Source organism: Prionailurus viverrinus, chromosome B1 (genome assembly GCF_022837055.1).
Source record: "Prionailurus viverrinus isolate Anna chromosome B1, UM_Priviv_1.0, whole genome shotgun sequence".
Lineage (NCBI taxonomy): Eukaryota > Metazoa > Chordata > Mammalia > Carnivora > Felidae > Prionailurus > Prionailurus viverrinus.
Genome location: NC_062564.1, coordinates 16,084,969 through 16,103,716, shown reverse-complemented (window position 1 = coordinate 16,103,716; position 18,748 = coordinate 16,084,969). Strand labels below are relative to the sequence as shown.

Below are 18,748 nucleotides of genomic sequence, written 5' to 3'. Positions count from 1 at the left end.
AGTATGAAGAGGCACAGAGCAAAATCTCTGGCCTGAAGAAGTTTGTTTACAATCGACTTCATGCATTCGTTGATTCATTCATTCAGTACAGACTACGGAGGATGTGCTCTTTGCAGGAAAAGAAAACCAGGGAAAAGGTAAAAGCTTACAAATTAATAGCCCAGAAAAAGAGCCGAAATTAAAGTTTAAGATATAAGATTTTTTTATTTTTTGTAAGACATACACAAAATTTAATATTTTGACCATTTTTAAGTGTACAACTCAGTGGCATTAGGTACATTCACATTGTTGTACAACCATCACCGGCATCCATCCCCAGCCCCTGGTAATCTCTCTTTTTCTTTTTTTGAAGATTTTATTTTTAAGCAATCTCCACACCCATCATGGAGCTCAAACCCACAACTTTGAGATCAAGTGTTGCACATGCCACTGACTGAGTCAGCCAGGTGCCCCAATTCTATTCTAATCTGTTACTGTGACTTGCCTATTTTAGGTACCTCATTCATGTGAATGGACTCATGTAATATTTGTCCTTTTGTGTCTGGCTTATTTCACTTAACATAAATGTTTTCAAGATTCACCCATCATTATAGCACATGTCATAACTTCATTCTTTTTTGTGGCTGAATAATATTCTTGTATGGATTTACAGCATTTAAAAAATTTTTTTAATGTTTATTTCTGAGAGAGAGAGAGAGAGAGACAGAGCCTGAGCGGGGAGAGGGGCAGAGAGAGAGGGAGACACAGAATGCGAAGCGGGCTCCAGGCTCTGAGCTGTCAGCACAGAGCCCAAAGCGAGGTTTGAACTCACGAGCTATGAGATCATGACCTAAGCCGAAGTCAGAGCCTTAATGGACTGAGCCACCTGAGGTTTGTTTATCTGTCTTTGGTGGACATTTGGGTTGTTTGTGTTTTGGCTTTGGTGAATTATGCTGCTATGAACATGGGTATACAAACATCCATTTGAGACTCTGCTTTCAATTCTTTAGGGTACATTCCCACAAGTGCAACTGCTGGCTCACATAGTACCTGTGTTCAGTTTACTGAGGAACTGCCATAGTTTTCCATAGCAGTTGTACCATTTCATATTCCCAGGAGCCAAACACAAGGGTTCTAATCTCTCCACACCTTTGCCCACCCTTGTTATTTCCTGTCTTACTTTTATAACAGCAATCCTAATATGTGTGAAGTGATATCTCATGATTTATTTGCATTTCCCTAATGATTAGTGATGTTGAGCATCTTTTCCTGTGCTTATTGGCCATTTGTATATATTCTTGGAAGAAATGTCTATTCAAACCCTTTGGATAGCAAACTTTGACCACAGAGTAGACAATCATCCCTGGCAAATGGTGCCAACATAGTTTTACCAAGCAGAATTAAGTGAAATCCTGGCGGTTAGTCTACAAAAAGAACAAAATGATTCTGTGTATTTGTTGGTAGTTACAACCGAAAAGTACAAAATGCATTGTGAAGAACAAAAACAGAGCCAATTCCTTAGTGATGCTCCCTAGGCTATGCATAACCCTTAGTTCCCAGCTTTCTTTGCACTTCCTTGTAAAAAAAAAAAAAAAATACATTATCAAATACCCATTGAATTAGGTTTTTAAGTGCTGCTATAATAAATTACTACACCCAGTGATTTAAAACAACACAAATGTATTCCCTTTCTGTTCTGGAGGTCAGAAGTCTAAAATCAAGGTATCAACAGGGCTGCATTCCTTCTGGAGGCTTCAGGGGAGAATACCTTTTCTTCCCTTTGTCAGCTTCCAGAGGTGCCTGCTTTCCTTGGCTCAAGGCCACTTACATCACTCTGATCTCCTGCTGCTTTCTTTAATTAAAAACATCTTTTAAATGACAGTTAAAAAATTTTCTTTTAATGTTTATTTCTTGAGAGAGAGAGAGAGAGAGAGAGAGAGAGATGGCGGGTGGGAGCGGGGGAGGGGCAGAAAGAGAGGGAGGCACATAATCTGAAGCAGGCTCCAGGCTCTGAGCTGTCAGCCCAGAGCCTGACACAGAGCTTGAACCCAAGAACCGTAAGATCATGACCTGAGCTGAAGTCGGATACTTAACTAACTGAGCCACCCAGGAGCCCCTAAATTGACAGTTTTACTAAGATAAAACTGACATATAACAGCATGTAAATTTAGGGTGACATGATATATATGTTATGAAATGAATACCACAGTAAGTCCAGTTAACAACAATCACTTCACAGTTTTTTTCTCTTGTAATAAGTTTTAAGATCTACTGTCTTAACTTTCAAATATACAACACAGTATTGTTAACTATAGTCACAGTACTATACATTACAATCTTGCTTCTATGGCCACCCCTCCTATTAATGACTTGGAATCTTCTTGACTCTCATTTTTAAGAATCCATCTGATTACACTTGGAGCGCCTGGGTGGCTCAGTCGGTTAAGGGACCTACTCCAGCTCAGGTCATGATCTCACGGTCTGTGGGTTCCAGCCCCGCATCAGGCTCTGTGCTGACAGCTCAGAACCTGGAGCCTGTTTCTGATTCTGTGTCTCCCTCTCTCTCTGCCCCTCCCCTGCTCAGGCTCTGTCTCTCTCTGTCTCTCAAAAATAATTAAGTGTAAAAAAAAAAAAATCTGATTACACTGAACCCTCCTAGATAATCGAAGCTAATTTTCCCATCTCAAGATCCTTAGTCACATAGCCCAAGTCCCTTTTCCCAGGTTAAACAGCATATTCACAGGTTCTGGGGATTAGGATGTGGACATATTTGGAGCATCATTATTCTACCACACCTACTACACAACTGTGAGTTCAAAATCGAAAAATTATGGCATTCAACATATTCCACATTTTTCTCTTATTTTAACTACCCACCTCATTTACCAATAGTCAGAAGACTTTATAATGTGTCACCAGCTTTTGAATCACACAACTAGTTCTTTGATCTGAACTTTACTGACCTAAATAATCGTAAAGCCACAGCCGCCCTCATTTTTACTACTGTTGTTTCGGGGAGCAGTTACAAGGTCATTAAAGCCACTTTCCCAATTAAATTGGCCACCCTAACAACTAGGTCCACCCGCATTGCTGTTAACAGCGGGGGCAACAGCAGTTAGCACCTTGACGGTGCACCGGGCAACTAAGGGCCTAAAAGGTAAGCTTCTTCCCGTGTCCCTTCCCACCCGAGAGTCGCGGGCCCTGCCTCCCAGTCCCGGCCACCCACCGCACAGCGCGTCGAGCCTCTCTAGGCCGCCGGCGAACCCCCCGCGCTCTATGACGCCCGCCGCGAGGAGCGGGGAGGAACCACCGGGAGCCGCGCCGCTCGCCGGGTCCCCGCCCAGTTCCCGCGTGGCTCGCAGCGCTCTCTCGGCGCCCTCCTTTCCCTTTCCGCTGTCTCCGCCTCCGGAAGCTCGAGCCAGGCTGCTAGGAGCCGCGAGCGGAGATTGCGTGCGCGCGCTAGCGTGTGCGCGCGAGCCTGCAACGCCTCGGGCGGCGCGCCAGGCGGCCGCAGCGGCCCCGGCGCCCAGGTAAGCGGCGCGCGAGCCACCCCTCCTGCCCCGCCGCCCCGCCGCCCCGCCCGCGACGCGCCCGCCACCCTTCCCCTCCGGGATCCGTTTCCCCTCTACGGAGCCCAGGCTGCGGCGAGCACTCAGAGTCGGTATGGGGAAGCCAGCGTGGGAAGTTAGGAAAGCCGGCCGGCCGGGACCCCCTCCCCCAGCCCTTGGCTCTGCCGGCCCTACGGCCCGGCCGGCCTCTCGGGTGGCGGGTGTAACCACAACAAAGACGTCCGAGCCTGCGGTCGGCGGGTCCGTGGGGCCGCTCGCAGCCCCAGCCGGCCCCTGTGGGAGCCGCCGGGCCTGCCGTCAGGACGCTTTCGCGGATGGAGTGGGGACCTGGGTCGGCCGGAGTTAAGAAGTGGTTGTAACCAGGAGCTGGGTTCAGGCCACCGCCGCCCACCTCCGCGGCCTGGACTCTGAACCCTGGCGCCTGAGGGGCTGTCAGTTTTCTGCTGCTGCCGCCTGGAGCCGTGGGGGTGGGGGAAGAGGGTGGTCCGGAGGAGGTGGTAAACTGACCCTCTCGAGTTCTTGGAAAAGGGATGTTCATTTCGGGCCGAGATTTTCGTGTACCCCACGGGTTACCTTCTTTGGACCGTATTGTATACATAATTATAGAAACAGTGTAATGTCACAGTAACAAAATGCCAGTTTAAAAAATGCCAGATTATTTGTGTGTTTTTCTGATGTATCTTGAGCGTTAGTATTTCTGGTTCTGTAAGAGCTAGACAAATGGTGAGTGTCCAAGGGACGCCCAGTCAGCTTTGACACATGCCGGTTTTCATTGAGCCCCAGAAGAGTTATTAAGTGATCTGTCATTTAATTTGTACCCTTTCCCAGTATGTGGTGAAGAGAATCTTTACAGTGTTATTAAATGCATATTTTTATTTACCAATGTAAATGGAATCTCATTAACTTGGAAATAAATGTTATCAGAAGGATTACTTGGTGGATGGGATCACTGGATAGTTTTTCTGTAAATTACGTTTAAACCACTGATAACCTTGTCTGTTGGATGTTATGCCTGAAAAATCTCCCAGGGTTTATGCACCACCTCCCACGAACTGCGACCACTTAGGAAGTTGGGTCCTTACAACTGTTGAGGACGACATGAACCATGTAAATACAAATAAGGGGATAGTTAATTCTGGTGTGGGGGTGCGGTGGGGATTGGTGGGGGACGATTGTGGGAAACTATCAAGGAAACTAGCTCAGGGAGAAGCATTGATTTTTCTGCTTACATAGCTAGCAAAGAGACTAGGGTTCGGTCTTCAGTCTCCTAACTCCAGACTCCCTCATCGGGTGAACATTCTTTGAATGTCTAATATTTGTCAGATCCCACTTTAGGCACTGGGGATATAAAGATGAGCAAGATGCCAGGAATTCCCAGTTTGGTAAGGAGATAAGGCGGGAAACTTAGCTATGAAAAATAGGGATTTCAAAGAAGTTCCTAATCATTTGGCTTACAGATTGATGTTGGGATTTAGACCTAGTTCATAAAATGTTAAAGTTGGAAAAATCATATCTTCCTAATGCATGAATTCCTTTTGTAGCATCCCAGCAAGTAGACATGTAGTTTTTACTCCAACATTGTCTAGTGACTTCTGGCTCATAATCTTAGAAAGTAGCCCATTCCATTTGAGCAGTTCTTATGTTAATTTCAGAACAGCTTCCTTATACATTATACATCTGTTGATGCAACTTCTACCTCTGAAACTACCAATAACAGTTGTAAAATCTTTTTTCATATCACAGTTTTTTGAGTATCTGAATACCTGCTTTCTCTTAGCCATTTCTTTTACTAGCCTATGAATGCCTTGTTCTGTAAACCACTGATCATGACTTAAATTCTAGACTCTTCCCCCTAGCACCCAGAACTAAATGCTTCATTCAAGAAGTAGTTTGACCAGCAGAATATAATTCAAGTTGTCTTAGACTGTATATTACTCTCCCGATATGATTTAAGAGTATTTTGGTCTTTTGGTTCCTAAGTCATGCTTTTGCCGCTTGGTAAGCTCCGCGTCCTTTTTCAAAGAATCTTCTTTTAAGCTGGGGTCCTCCGTGCACCTTCCCTCCTTACCTTCCCTCATTCTGTGCCTGTGCTATTAATTGTGTTATTATTTGGCTGTTTCAGAGTATACCTCCCCATTGGGTTTTTAGCTTATTAATATTCCTCTGCTTATTTGAGTATAGCATAATCAGTAAGACTGCTGACTGTCTGGCCAGACTGCCTGGATCCAAATCCTGACTCTACTGCTTTCTGGCCACGTGGTCTTGAATCTGTCAGTTAACCTGTCTGAGCTGCAGTTTCTTCATCTCGAGCCTCAAAGTTGTTACCAGTATTAAATGGTTGATCAGTGAAAAAGTGCTTAGAAAGTGCTTAGTATATAACCTATATGAATGTTAGCTTCTTTTCCATTTATCCAGAACCTTCTGAATCTTTATTTTCAACCGTCCATCTCAGTTTTTTTTTTAATTCACAAATTTGATAAAGCTTGACATCACAAGAAGCATACAGAAACAAACTAATAACTTGAAATTGGTCAGGCCATTTAAATTTGCTAGGCCTTAGTTCTAGTGTAAGGGGGTACAATCTTTTCCTTTCAGGACTGTTGGGGATCTCTGAGGATACAGGAAGGATATTAGTTCTAACTTGCATTATTTTGCCTTGTACCATCTTGAGGAACTTCACGTAGGTCTCACTCAAGGTTATCGGGGATCACAAGATTTAACTTGAAATGCCAAATACACAAAGAGGAGGCTTGCTGGAAACATTTCAAGTTTAGTGTCTTCCAGAATTGTCACTCTCCTTGCCAGAAATAACTTAGGAATTCACCACTGTATTTGGAAAGGGGGTTTGGTCACAAGCTCATATTGGATTCTAGGGAGTCACAAGTTAATTCAAAGTTCTGAATTCTTGTTACCTAGGTTAACACTTCTAATTTACCTAAGGATACTAGTTTATTTCATTTGTGGTGCCAGTGAGATTTGTTCCAATTTACTTTGTTAGAGGAACACTGCTACATGGCAGATCAGCAAAATGCATGGCAATCCTCTCCTACAGAGAACTCCTAAACCATTGCTAAACAGGTTCCGTTTTCCTTTCAAAATCCCAATGATGAGAAGAAAATCGTGTTACCTTACCCAGTTTACCATCATATAAATCATAGATATCACAGCCATGTATCTTAAAGGTTAAAAAACAAAAACAGATCCTAGTTCCTTTGGAAGGACCATACTTTGAAGCAGAATAGAACAGTGGTTAATAACAGGATCCTTAAACTATGCCTGCTTTAGAATCCTGGCTGTGCCACTCACTAGTTGTGTGACTCTGGGCAAGTTCTTGCTCTGCTTCATTTTTCTCATTGGTAAATAGGAGTAATAAAACTTCTGTTTTTTTTATTTAAAAAAAAAATTTTTTTTAACATTTATTTATTTTTGAGAGAGAGAGCATGAATAGGGGAGGGTCAGAGAAAGAGGGAGACACAGAATCCGAAACAGGCTCCAGACTCTGAGCTGTCAGCCCAGAGCCCGACGCCGGTCTCGAACCCACGGACCGTGAGATCATGACCTGAGCGAAGTCGGACGCTTAACGGACTGAGCCACCCAGGCGCCCCAATAGGAGTAATAAAACTTCTTAAGCTTAGATACATTTTAGTTGTTAGTTGTACTAGAATAATAGCACTAATACAAATGGGACTTAGTTATGTTAATTTTGTGTGTTTCCTGAAAAATGTAAACAAATTTTTCTGAGGATGGAAGGTGAAATGATTTGGATGATTTGTTTTTGAAAGATTTTTTTTTAATTTTTTTTTTAACATTTATTTATTTTTGAGACAGAGAGAGACAGAGCATGAACCGGGGAGGGGCAGAGAGAGAGGGAGACACAGAATCGGAAACAGGCTCCAGGCTCTGAGCCGTCAGCACAGAGCCCGACGCGGGGCTCGAACTCACGGACCGCGAGATGATGACCTGAGCCGAAGTTGGACGCTCAACCGACTGAGCCACCCAGGCGCATCTGAAAGATTTTTTTTTAATGTTTATTTATTTTGAGAGAGAGAGAGAGGAAGGGAAGGAGGGCAGGGGGATGGGAGGAGAGGGAGAGAGAGAGAATCCCAAGCAGGCTCTGCACTGTCAGCCTGGAGCCCCATCCCTGGCTCATACTCAAGAACTGGGAAATGATGACCTGAGCCGAAATCAAGAGTCGGATGCCCCTGAAAGATTTGTTTTTTAAACTGACTACGAAAATTTATGCTTTGGGCTATGCCATGAAACCATTTGTTTTGAAAATTTGAAGAAACTACAAAATTTTTTTTTTGTTTTAATCACAAAGGTATTCGTACACATCTGACAAAATGCAAAAGAAAAAAGAACAATAATAACCCCTTTTTATTCCATCCCTTGACATTCTGGGTGAAAGAGTTGATTACCTTGCAAAAGAGGGTAATGTTTTTTGGAAATTTAGTGACAATGTTTATAAGAGCTACTTACTCACCATTCAGTGACTATCTTAATTGATCGTTTTTCTTTCTGAACTCAGGTGGGCAGAATTGGATTGACAATGACCAATCATACTATTTTTTTCTTTAAGTTTTTCTTAGTTAAGTAGGCTCTGGGGTGCCTGGGTGGCTCCTTTAAGTGTCTGACTTTTGATTTCTGCTCAGGTCATGATCTCATGGTTCTTGAGTTTGAGGCCCTCGTCAGGCTCTGTGTTGACAGTGCAGAGCCTGCTTCGGATTCTGTCTCCCTCTTTCTCTGCCCCTCCCCTGCTTGCACTCTCTCTCAAATATAAATAAATAAACATTAAAAAAAAAAAAAAAGTAGGCTCTAGGCCCAATTGAGGGGCTCAGACTCACAACCCGGAAATCGAGAGTCACATGTTCTACCAACTGAGCCAAGCCAGGCGCCCCCAGTCACACTCCTTAGGTATGTGATGACCCACGATCACCAGCCTCTGCCAGGTTCTTTATCCTCACCCCACCCCCCAACCGTCTGCGTCCCTTCACCGCTTATAGTTGTTTGATGTATGTCCTTCCAGTCAGTGCTATGTAATTTTGTGCCTGTGAGGAATTTAGTTTTAAGTTTTACATAATTGTATTGTTGTTCATTTAATTTTGCTCTTTTAGTAAACTTTATTTTTACAGATCTCAGCTCACCCTTTTTGACTGACATATAGTATATTACATACAACATTTCGTTTATCCATTTTCCTCTTATTAGACATTGAGTTTTTCCGTAACTCATTTCTATTATAAACAGTAGGGCTATGATGAACATCCTTGTACATGACCCAGAAACACAATTGGGAAGTGGTAGAACCAAGTTTGAGCCTGAGTGTGTCTGACTCAGTTCCTTCTTTTTCGTTGTGCAGACTCGCAGTCATCACTTATTTGCTTAATTTATTGCAAGGGCACTATTATAATAACAGTAATGGAAATATAAAAAATGCAGTGGGATTGTTGGTTTTTCTTCTAACAGGTCGACTTAATTTTGCCCTTTTTCCCCCTGGTTTTTATTCAAGTGTGTAAATTGTATTATTAACCCAGTATGGCTAACAGTTTTGTAGTGTTCATTTTTCATGCTGATATAATGATATCATATATCTCTGATATAATATAAGCAGAGATCCACAACCTCCATAATCCACAGTCATTTGGTAAATATTTTAGGCTTTGTGGACTATATAGTCTCATAGCTACTCAACTCCGCAGCTGTAGTGTGTAAAACTTTATTTACAAAAACAAATGGCAGGCCAGATTTGGCTCATGCACAGTAGCTGGCTGACTCCTGATATAATAATAATTTTGATGGAATCATAATATTCCTCTATTCAAGTTTTTTCAGTATTACTGAAATAATATGAGAATTCCATTCCTTCTTTTTAGTATTATATTCTTAGGATAAATTTCTGAAATGAAAGTACTGATTCAGAAGGCTTATGGCTTTCTTACAGCTCTGAAAATCAATTGCCAAAATCCTTTAAAAGAGATGTTTCGATTTTTATAAATTAAGAGAGTAAAAAAAGAGTAGACTTTAATTCCATAATGGATAAATATGACATCTAAAACCTTATTAAATATCTCTTGAGGACTTGTGGAGGAGGCTTCCTTCTGCTGATGTGAGTTTTAAAACTTGAGAGGGCATTGATCTGTGCTATGAGAAATAATATTTTTTCTTTTTTTAGTAAATAATATTTCTTATATTTAATATTTAGGTATAAGTTACCTAATTTTTCTTAAATTTTTAAGATCTACTTACACATCTCAATTTAAATCAATTTAATTCTAATAAATGTTAGAATTTTAAAACTTATTTGTACTTTGATTAATCTGACTTAGCTTAAATTTCCCTGAACATTGTATGCCATTTGCAAGCTTGCAGCACAATTCAATTTTAGTATATTTAATTTTCTTATGTACCTTGAACACCTGACCAGGGATACTGACATATCTAATAGAGGAAGTCCTAGTAAGCACTTAGACTTTTTTTTTTTTTAATGTTTTTATTTTATTTTGAGAGAGCGAGAGAGAGACAGTGTGTGAGTGGGGGAGAGGGAGACACAGAATACAAAGCAGGCTCCAGGCTCCCAGCCATTAGCACAGAGCCGAATGGGGGGCTCAAACCCACGAACCATGAGATCATGATCTGAGCTGCAGTTGGACGCTTAACCAACTGAGCCACTCAGGCACCCCAGCACTTAGACATTTTTAATAAACCTAATTATAAGTCTAACCTTACTAATTTAATCAGATTCCCTAAGTGTTTAAAAGTTGATTGTGAATAGTTAAATTTTTTAATATGCCTTATATTCTTCAAAACCTTAAAGGCAAAAAAATTTACCCAATGATAAAATGTACTACCATATATACCTCTAATCTATCATATTAACCTATTGCATTAGTATTAGTAATGTAAGTTTGGTTGATTTTTAAATCATATTTGTACTTGATTTTATAGGTTGCAGTATCACTTCAACAATTAAAGGCTCCAGAGAATCATGATTGCTTTAGAATATAGATTATATAATCTTTTATTGTTTGATTTTACATAATAGAATTAATCATAATTTGAATATACTGAGCACAAAATTGGATTGTTGGCTATATGTTATTAGTTTATATATGCCTTTCCTTTAATGCAGCTCATATTATTTGCTCTTTTGAATGTCACTATGGACTAAAAGTTATCACAGAAGGACTTTTTCACTTTTGTGTGTATTTTGGGGGGCACCTGGGTGGCTCAGTCAATTAAGCATCTGACTTCAGCTCAGGACATGATCTCAGAGTTTGTGGGTTTGAACCCCACATCGGGCTCTGTGCTGACAGCTCAGAGCCTGGAGCCTGCTTCAAGTTATGTGTCTCCCTCTCTCTGCCGCTCCCCTGCTCATGCTCTGTCCCTCTCTCAAAAATAAATAAACATTAAAAAAAATTTTTTAAGTGTATTTTGTGTGTTTGGTTTTTCAGTGTTAAATTGTGCAACCTGAACAGAGGAGGCCCCTTTAAACTGGAGCCTTTCTTGTATTACCATTATATCAGGCATATTTGAATATTGTGCCTTCTGGTAACAGTAAAATACTCTAGGCCTTTGTTTTTCTTTACCTCCAGAAATAGAATCAGCTACCTTCCAAGTCATTATGATTTTTTGATTGTTGTTTTGGTTTTGGTTTTGGTTTTTGTTTTTAGTGTAGAATGGTGTTAGAGGACAAATTCTGAATTCAAGCTGGCTTAGCTAATTTTAGGAGGTTTTAATATCATCCTTTCTTAGTCTAAATTAATTGTACTTCTAGAAGGCAGATTTTCCTTAGGGTTCACCTAGGTATATGTTTGTGATATGCTTGCCTTGATGACTCGTGAACTGAATTATTAGACTTACTTATTTTTCAAATCATTGGTACAATTTGTTATTACTCCTCTAGCCCCATTATCATTTCACTGAGTTAATATTTTTGGGGTGTTTTTGTCATGTTTCTTTATAATCAAACGTCTCAGTTTGAGATATGCAATTACTGTAAAAAAATGAAAAGTATTAAGAAATTATTCTTCCGTCTGATGGTAACACTGGCCTCTTTTTTTTCAGATATATTTTTGCCATCATGGATCGTTTTGGAGATGTATCAGAAGGTGAAGTGGACCATTCTTTCTTTGACAGTGACTTTGAAGAAGAAAAGAAATGTGAAAGTAACTCAGTTTTTGACAAGCAAAATGATGACCCTAAAAGGAGAATAGACGAAGATACAGAAAATGTCAACTTGAAATTTGGAATACAAAGAAAGGAAAATGAAATAAAAAAGAAAATTCTTCCAGAAGAACACCCGGTAGAAAATGATAATATGCGAACCAGAAATTCTTTATCATTGTCCACTTCAAGATCAAAAAAATTGTGGGATGCTACAACAGGGCATAAAATACACTTACCCACTCCAAGTAGAATTCCCAAAATTGTGAAAGAAGGTGACGATGATTATTATACGGATGGAGAGGAGAGCAGTGATGATGGGAAAATGCAGCATGTCAGGTCCAAGTCAGCTAAACCACCTAATAACCTTAAAAAAAACATAAGTAAAAAGTATTCCAAAAGTAATTCTTCTTCCTCCTCTTCCTCTTTGTCTTCCTCATCTTCAAGTTCAGGTACAGATTGTTCAGATGCAGGGTCTGATAACTGTATTTCTGATACATCTCCATCATTAAAGAAACGTCTGTCTGGTGTAACCCACTTGTCACCAAAACAGAAATATAAATCAGGAGTAAAATCAACAGGAACACGGCCTTCAAGTACTAAACCAAAAGTCAATGACTACACTGAGGAATCTGAAGATACTGTGACAGATGTCACTCCTCTCTCAACTCCAGACATCAGCCCTATTCAGTCTTTTGAACTGGGAGCATCAAATGATCAAAAAGTAAAAGTTAAAAGGCAAGAAAACGTGAGTCAAGAAGTATATGGAAATGTTGAGGATTTAAAAAATAATTCAAAATGTTTGAAATCAACCAAAAAGGGGAAAGAAAAAACTGGGCCTGATCTCACTCCAGAATCTTCAGTGTTAGATTCCAACGTAGACCACAGATATAAACAAAAAGTCTTACATGACACAATGGACCTCAATCATCTTTTGAAAGGTAAGTTTCTTTTCTTTTTAAAAGCTGTATATATTGAACTTACATATTAAACTTCATGGTATATTGAGCTTAAAATATCAATTGCTATGAATTTGCATTGATTTTTCTAAATATATTTTATTGTTGGATAATTGATATTATAGTAACTTTTCCAATTACTCTATTTTACTGTAAAAATATCTGGAATATCATTTATACTATTGAAAAGCTAATTAACTAGGAGTAGAAACTACTTCACCCTAAGTTTTGTTTTAGTGCCTTACAAAATCATAAAACCTAGAGGGAACAGCTAGATAAGATAAGTGGGGGAGGCGGAGCCAGATGTTTTTCACATTTGAGAGGGATGTGGGCATAAGATACATTTCGCTTTTTTCTTTAAGAAAGACAACAGCGCTGAAGTTAAAAATATCCTAACCTGTTGTCTTCATGTCAGAGAAAGTGGTGAGAATGCTGGCAAATGAAAGAACTCAGAATAAACTGTAGGGAACTATTCAGATTTTAAGTTAAATATTAAAGAGCATTATTTGAAAATAATTACCAAGTTGATGAAACAACATAATTTAAGTTTCAGTTCCTTTAAGATTGAAAATTTTTTTGAAGTATAATTGACATAGAGTATTCTATTAGTTTCAGGTGTATATCATAATGATTCGATACTTTTATACATTATGAAATGATCCCCATGATAAGTCTAGTTACCATCTGTTACCATACGAAGTTATTATAACTTTATTGGCTATATTCCTTATAGTGTTCATTACATCCTCATGACTTAATTTATTTTTATAACTGGAAGTTTGTACCTCTTAATCCCCTTAGCTTATTTCATCCTCCCTTCCCCCAAGCCTTCTTCCCCTCTGGTAAGCAACAGTTTGTTTTCCTGTATCTAAGAGTTCTGTTTTGTTTGTTCATTTGTTTGTTTTTTTAGATTCCACATACAAGTGAAAGACAAATATGGTATTTGTCTGACTTATTTCACTCAGCATCATACCCTCTAGGTCCATGTTGCCACAAATGGCAAGATCTCTTTCTTTTCTATGGCTGCGTAATATTCCATTGTATATATATATACCACATCTTCTCGATCCATCCATCTGTCAGTGGACACTTAGATTGCTTCCATATCTTGGCTGTGGTGAGCAATGCTGCAGTGAGCATAGGGGTGCATATTATCTCTTTAAATTGTTTTCATTTTCTTTGGATAAATACCCAAAAGTGGATTGCTGGATCATATGGCATTTCTGGGTTTTTTTTATTAAAAAAAAATTTTTTTTTTAATGTTTACTCATTTTTGAGAGACAGAGCATGAGTGAGGGAGGGGCAGAGGGAGGGGGAGACACAGAATCCAAAACAGGCTCCAGGCTCCGAGCTGTCAGCACAGAGTCCGATGCGGGGCTCAAACTCACGAACTGTGAGATCATGACCTGAGCTAAAGTCAGACGCTCAACCGACTGAGCCACCCAGGCACCCCTGGCATTTCCGTTTTTAATCTTTTGAGGAACTTCTGTCCTGTTTTCTGTAGTGGCTGCACCAATTTACATTCCCAACAGTATAAGAGGGTTCCCTTTTCTCTACATCCTCACCAACACTTGTTGTTTCTTGTGTTGTTGATTTTAGCCATTGTGACAGGTGATATCTCATTGTGGTTTTGATTTGCATTTCCCTAATGATTAGTTATGTTGAGCATCTTTTTATGTACCTATTGACCATCTGTATGTCATCTTTGGAAAAATATATATTCAGGTCTTGTGCCCTTTTTTGTTGTTAATTTTTTAATTAAAGTATAATTAATATACAGTGTTATTAGTTTCAGGTGCACAGTGTAATGATTCAACAAGTCTATACACTACTCAGTGCTCATCATAAGTGTACTCATAATCCCTTTTATCTTTTTCACCCATCCCCCCCACCTCCCCTCTGGCAACTACCGTTCTCTGTATTTAAGAGTCTATTTGTCTCTTTTTTTCTTTGTTTTGTTTCTAAAATTGCATGTATGAGTGAAATCATATAGTATTTGTTTTTCTCTGGCTTATTTCATTTAGTATTATCATCTCTAGGTCTCCATGTTGTTGTAAATGGCAAGATTCCATTCTTTTTGATGACTGAATAATATCCCACTGTGTGTGTATTTATATGTATACATATATACACACATACATACCACATCTTCTTTATCCATCTATGGATGGACTCTTGGGTTGCTTCCATATCTTGGCTACTGTAAGTAATATTTCAGTAAACATAAGGGTGCATATATTTTCAAATTAACGGTATGTTTTCTTTGGATAAATATCTAGTAGTGGAATTACTGGATCATATGGTATTTCTATTTTTAATTTTTTGAGGAGCCTCTCATACTGTTTTCCACAGTGGCTGCACCAGTTTGCATCCCCACCAACAGTGCTTGTCTTGTTTATTTTACCCACTCTGACAAATATGAAGTAGTATTTCATTGTGGCCTATTCGGGTCTTCTACCCATTTTTATTTTATTTTTTTTTTTTTTCAACGTTTATTTATTTTTGGGACAGAGAGACACAGAGCATGAACGGGGGAGGGGCAGAGAAAGAGGGAGACACAGAATTGGAAACAGGCTCCAGGCTCTGAGCCATCAGCCCAGAGCCTGACGCGGGGCTCGAACTCACGGACCGCGAGATCGTGACCTGGCTGAAGTCGGACGCTTAACCGACTGAGCCACCCAGGCGCCCCAATTCTACCCATTTTTTAATCAAGCTTTTTTTTTTTTTTTTTTTTGATAGTTTTTGAGAGTGTAAGTTCTTCATGTATTTTGGATATTAACTCCTTATCAGATGTATGATTCGAATATCTTCTCCCATTCAGTAGGTTGCCTTTTCATTTTGTTGATGGTTTTCTTCACTGCGCAAAAGCTTCTTAGTTTGATGTAATCCTACTTTAGCTTTTATTACCCTTGCCTGAGGAGACTGAGCCAAAAAAATTTGCAAAGACTGATGTCACGGAGCTTACTTCCTATGTTTTCTTCTAGGAGTTACATTCTACAGGTCTTACATTCAAATCTTTAATCCATTTTGAGTTTATTTTTATATATGGTAGAAGATAGTCTAATTTCTTTATTTTACATATAGCTGTCCAGTTTTTCTAACACCATTTATGGAAGAGACTGTCTTTTCCCCATTGTATGATCTCACCGTCTTTGTCATGGATTGACTATGTGTGTGTGTTCTTATTTCTGGGCTCTCTGTTCTATTCCCTTCATCTACGTGTCTGTTTCTGTGCCAGTCCATACTCTTTTGAATACTGTAGCTTTGTAGTAGAGTTTGAAATCAGGAAGTATAATACCTCCAGCTTTTTTATTCTTTTTCAATATTGGCGTGGCTATTTGGGGTCTTTTGTTTTTCCATACAAATTTTAGGATGCTTTGTTCTAGCTCTGTGAAAAATGCCATTGGCATTTTGATGGGGATTGTACTGAATCTATAAATTGTTTTGGGTAGTATGGACATTTTAAGAATATTAATCTTCTAACCCATGAGCATGATATATTCTTTCATAAGCTGTAAATACTTTTTAATTAGTAAAAATCTTTAGTGCTGTATTTCCACATCAATTTATTATTACTTTTTGGATATGTCAATTTGTTGTTATTATTTGGTGTGAAAGAAACTATATTTTAGGTAAAGTAAAAGCAAGTTGAAACGTTACCTTTACACTAGTTAACATAACTGTGAAATATTAGGTTTCCAGGTTAGATTTTAGGTCAGTTGAAGACAACATTTTTATTTATTTATTTTTTAATTTTTAAAAAAATGTTCATTTATTTTGAGAGACAGAGTACATGCAGGGGAGGGGCAGAGAGAAAGGGAGACACAGAATCCAAAGCAGGCTCCAGGCTCTGAACTGTCATTATAGAGCCCGACGCAGGGCTCGAACTCACGAGCTGCGAGATCATAACCAGAGCCAAAGTTGGACGCAGAGCTGACTGAACCACCCAGGCTCCCCAAAGACAACATTTTTAAGTTGTAAGTAGTATTTTCCATCTTTGTTTGAAATGTCAGTTGAAAGAATAAATCTTTAGCTACATAATTCACATGGGATGGTAATGTAAGAGCATAAACAAATCCCTTATGTAGTCAAATTATTCTCACAGTCAGATGGATAAAGTATTTTGGACATTTGAACGTCCCCTTTTTTGTAGGTTTTCTTTTTTCTTTGCTCTGATTGTATCTATTGATTGTTTAGTATGTCTGAAAAATCAGACTCTTGGCTTTGCCCATCACCATCTATGTTTTAGGCCTCCACTCACTGTTCTGATAAATGCTCCTTCAGTCTCTTAAAACTTTCAGGATTGAGGAGTTTTTTTTTTTTTTTTTATTCTTGCCCCTTGTGTCTTCCCCTAACAATGAGAGTGATCTTTTAAAAATAAAATCAGTCTTACCAGTTTCCTTCTTAATTCTTCAGTAGGCTTACTCGTACATTAAAAGTAGAATCCAGGGCACCTGGGTGACTTAGGTGAACATCTGACTTGATTTCGGTTCAGATAAGATCCCAGTGTCCTGGGATGGAGCCCCACATCCAGCTCTGCACAGAGTCTGGAGTCCGCTTAAGATTATTTCTGTCCCTCTGCCCCTCTCTTACTCTCACGCGTGCTCTCTCTCTCTCTCTCTAAAATAAGTAAAAGTAAAATCCAAATTCCTTACAGTAGCCTAACAGACTCCGTATTAGTGATTCTTACCCTACGTGGTATATTAGTGTCATACTGATGCCTAGGCTCTGCTACAGGAATTCTGACGCAGTTAGTCTCGTATCCTTTAAAGTTGATGAAAACCATTAGTCTACATCATATGGATATCCTGCAACTCCTTTTTTTAAAAATTTTTTTAAATATGTATTTTTGAGAGAGGGAGAGAGAGACAGAGTGTGAGCAGGGGCGGGGCAGAGAGAGAGGGAGACAGAATCTGAAGCAGGCTCCAGGCTCTGAGCTGTCAGCACAGAGCCCAACGTGGGGCTCGAACTCACAAACCGTGAGATCATGACCTGAGCTGAAGTCGGAGGCTTAACCGACTGAGCCACCCAGGCACCCCCCCCCCCTTCTTTTTTTTAAATCTCTTAACCTTGCTCCAGTCACAATGCTTCCTTACCATTCTCAGGATACTTTGTATTTATGGGGCATTTCCACTTGCTGTTGCCTTTTTTCTTTGCATAGGGTGCTTCTGTCTGTTGCTCAAGTCTTAGTTTATATATCACCCACTCAGAGATACTTTTTCTGAATGTTTTGTCTTGAGTAGCTTCACATCTCTATTTCACATCTCTGGCTCTCTGTCACAAAGCCTGTTTCCTTCCATCAGAATACTTACCAGACCCTGGAATTAGTGTAGTTTGCTTACTTATTTCTGCCACTAGAGTATAAGCAACATGAGGGCAGGATCTTGCTCATTGCTAGAATCTCCAAATTCAGCAGGTATTGGCACAAAAGAGACACTATTTGTCAATGAAGGAACTGAGGAACCCAGCTACAGTGTTGGGAACTGTACTTCATATGTTTCACTGAAATTTAATTGTTTTTAACAATTACCTATTCTTAGATTTGCCATCTGAAATACACGGAATACATGTGTGCTTCCTTCAAAGTTATAATTGTTAATATATCTGATTAATTTTCTTTTTTAGGGAAAATCTCTATTTCTTTATCAAGCCATCCACTGTAACAATTAAAAAAAAATTTTTTTTTAACGTTTATTTATTTTTGAGACAGAGAGAGACAGAGCATGAACGGGGGAGGGGCAGAGAGAGAGGGAGACACAGAATCGGAAACAGGCTCCAGGCTCTGAGCCATCAGCCCAGCGCCCGACGCGGGGCTCGAACTCACGGACCGCGAGATCGTGACCTGAGTTGAAGTCAGACGCTTAACCGACTGAGCCACCCAGGCGCCCCACACTGTAACAATTTTTAATTTAAAAAAAATTTTTATGGCCACTTTCCAGTCTGTAAGATCACTTGTATGATTCAAGTCGAGGACTGTACCTACAACTCTTCCAGATTTCCAGCACCAACCCCGGTGCTCTAGCACAACAGTTGACAAACTTTTGGGCCTTAAGACCAAAAGCATTTACACTCTTTTCT

General features: G+C 39.6%; 1 protein-coding gene across 4 annotated transcripts in view; it reads left to right on the top strand.

Annotated features, from left to right (window-relative positions):
- CFAP97 (cilia and flagella associated protein 97) overlaps positions 1 to 18,748 on the top strand; it is a 51,386-nt gene that overhangs the window by 4,922 nt on the left and 27,716 nt on the right. Inside the window, exons 1-2 of one of the 4 annotated variants that reach the window (XM_047855155.1) lie at positions 2,631 to 3,509; positions 11,613 to 12,652. In XM_047855155.1, coding sequence (XP_047711111.1) covers positions 3,256 to 3,509; positions 11,613 to 12,652 — 1,294 coding nt within the window. In that variant the 5' untranslated portion in view covers positions 2,631 to 3,255. Of the gene's footprint in view, positions 1 to 2,630; positions 3,641 to 11,612; positions 12,653 to 18,748 lie in introns of those variants that run through there. The other 3 variants (XM_047855157.1, XM_047855158.1, XM_047855156.1) reach the window with 3 other exon arrangements.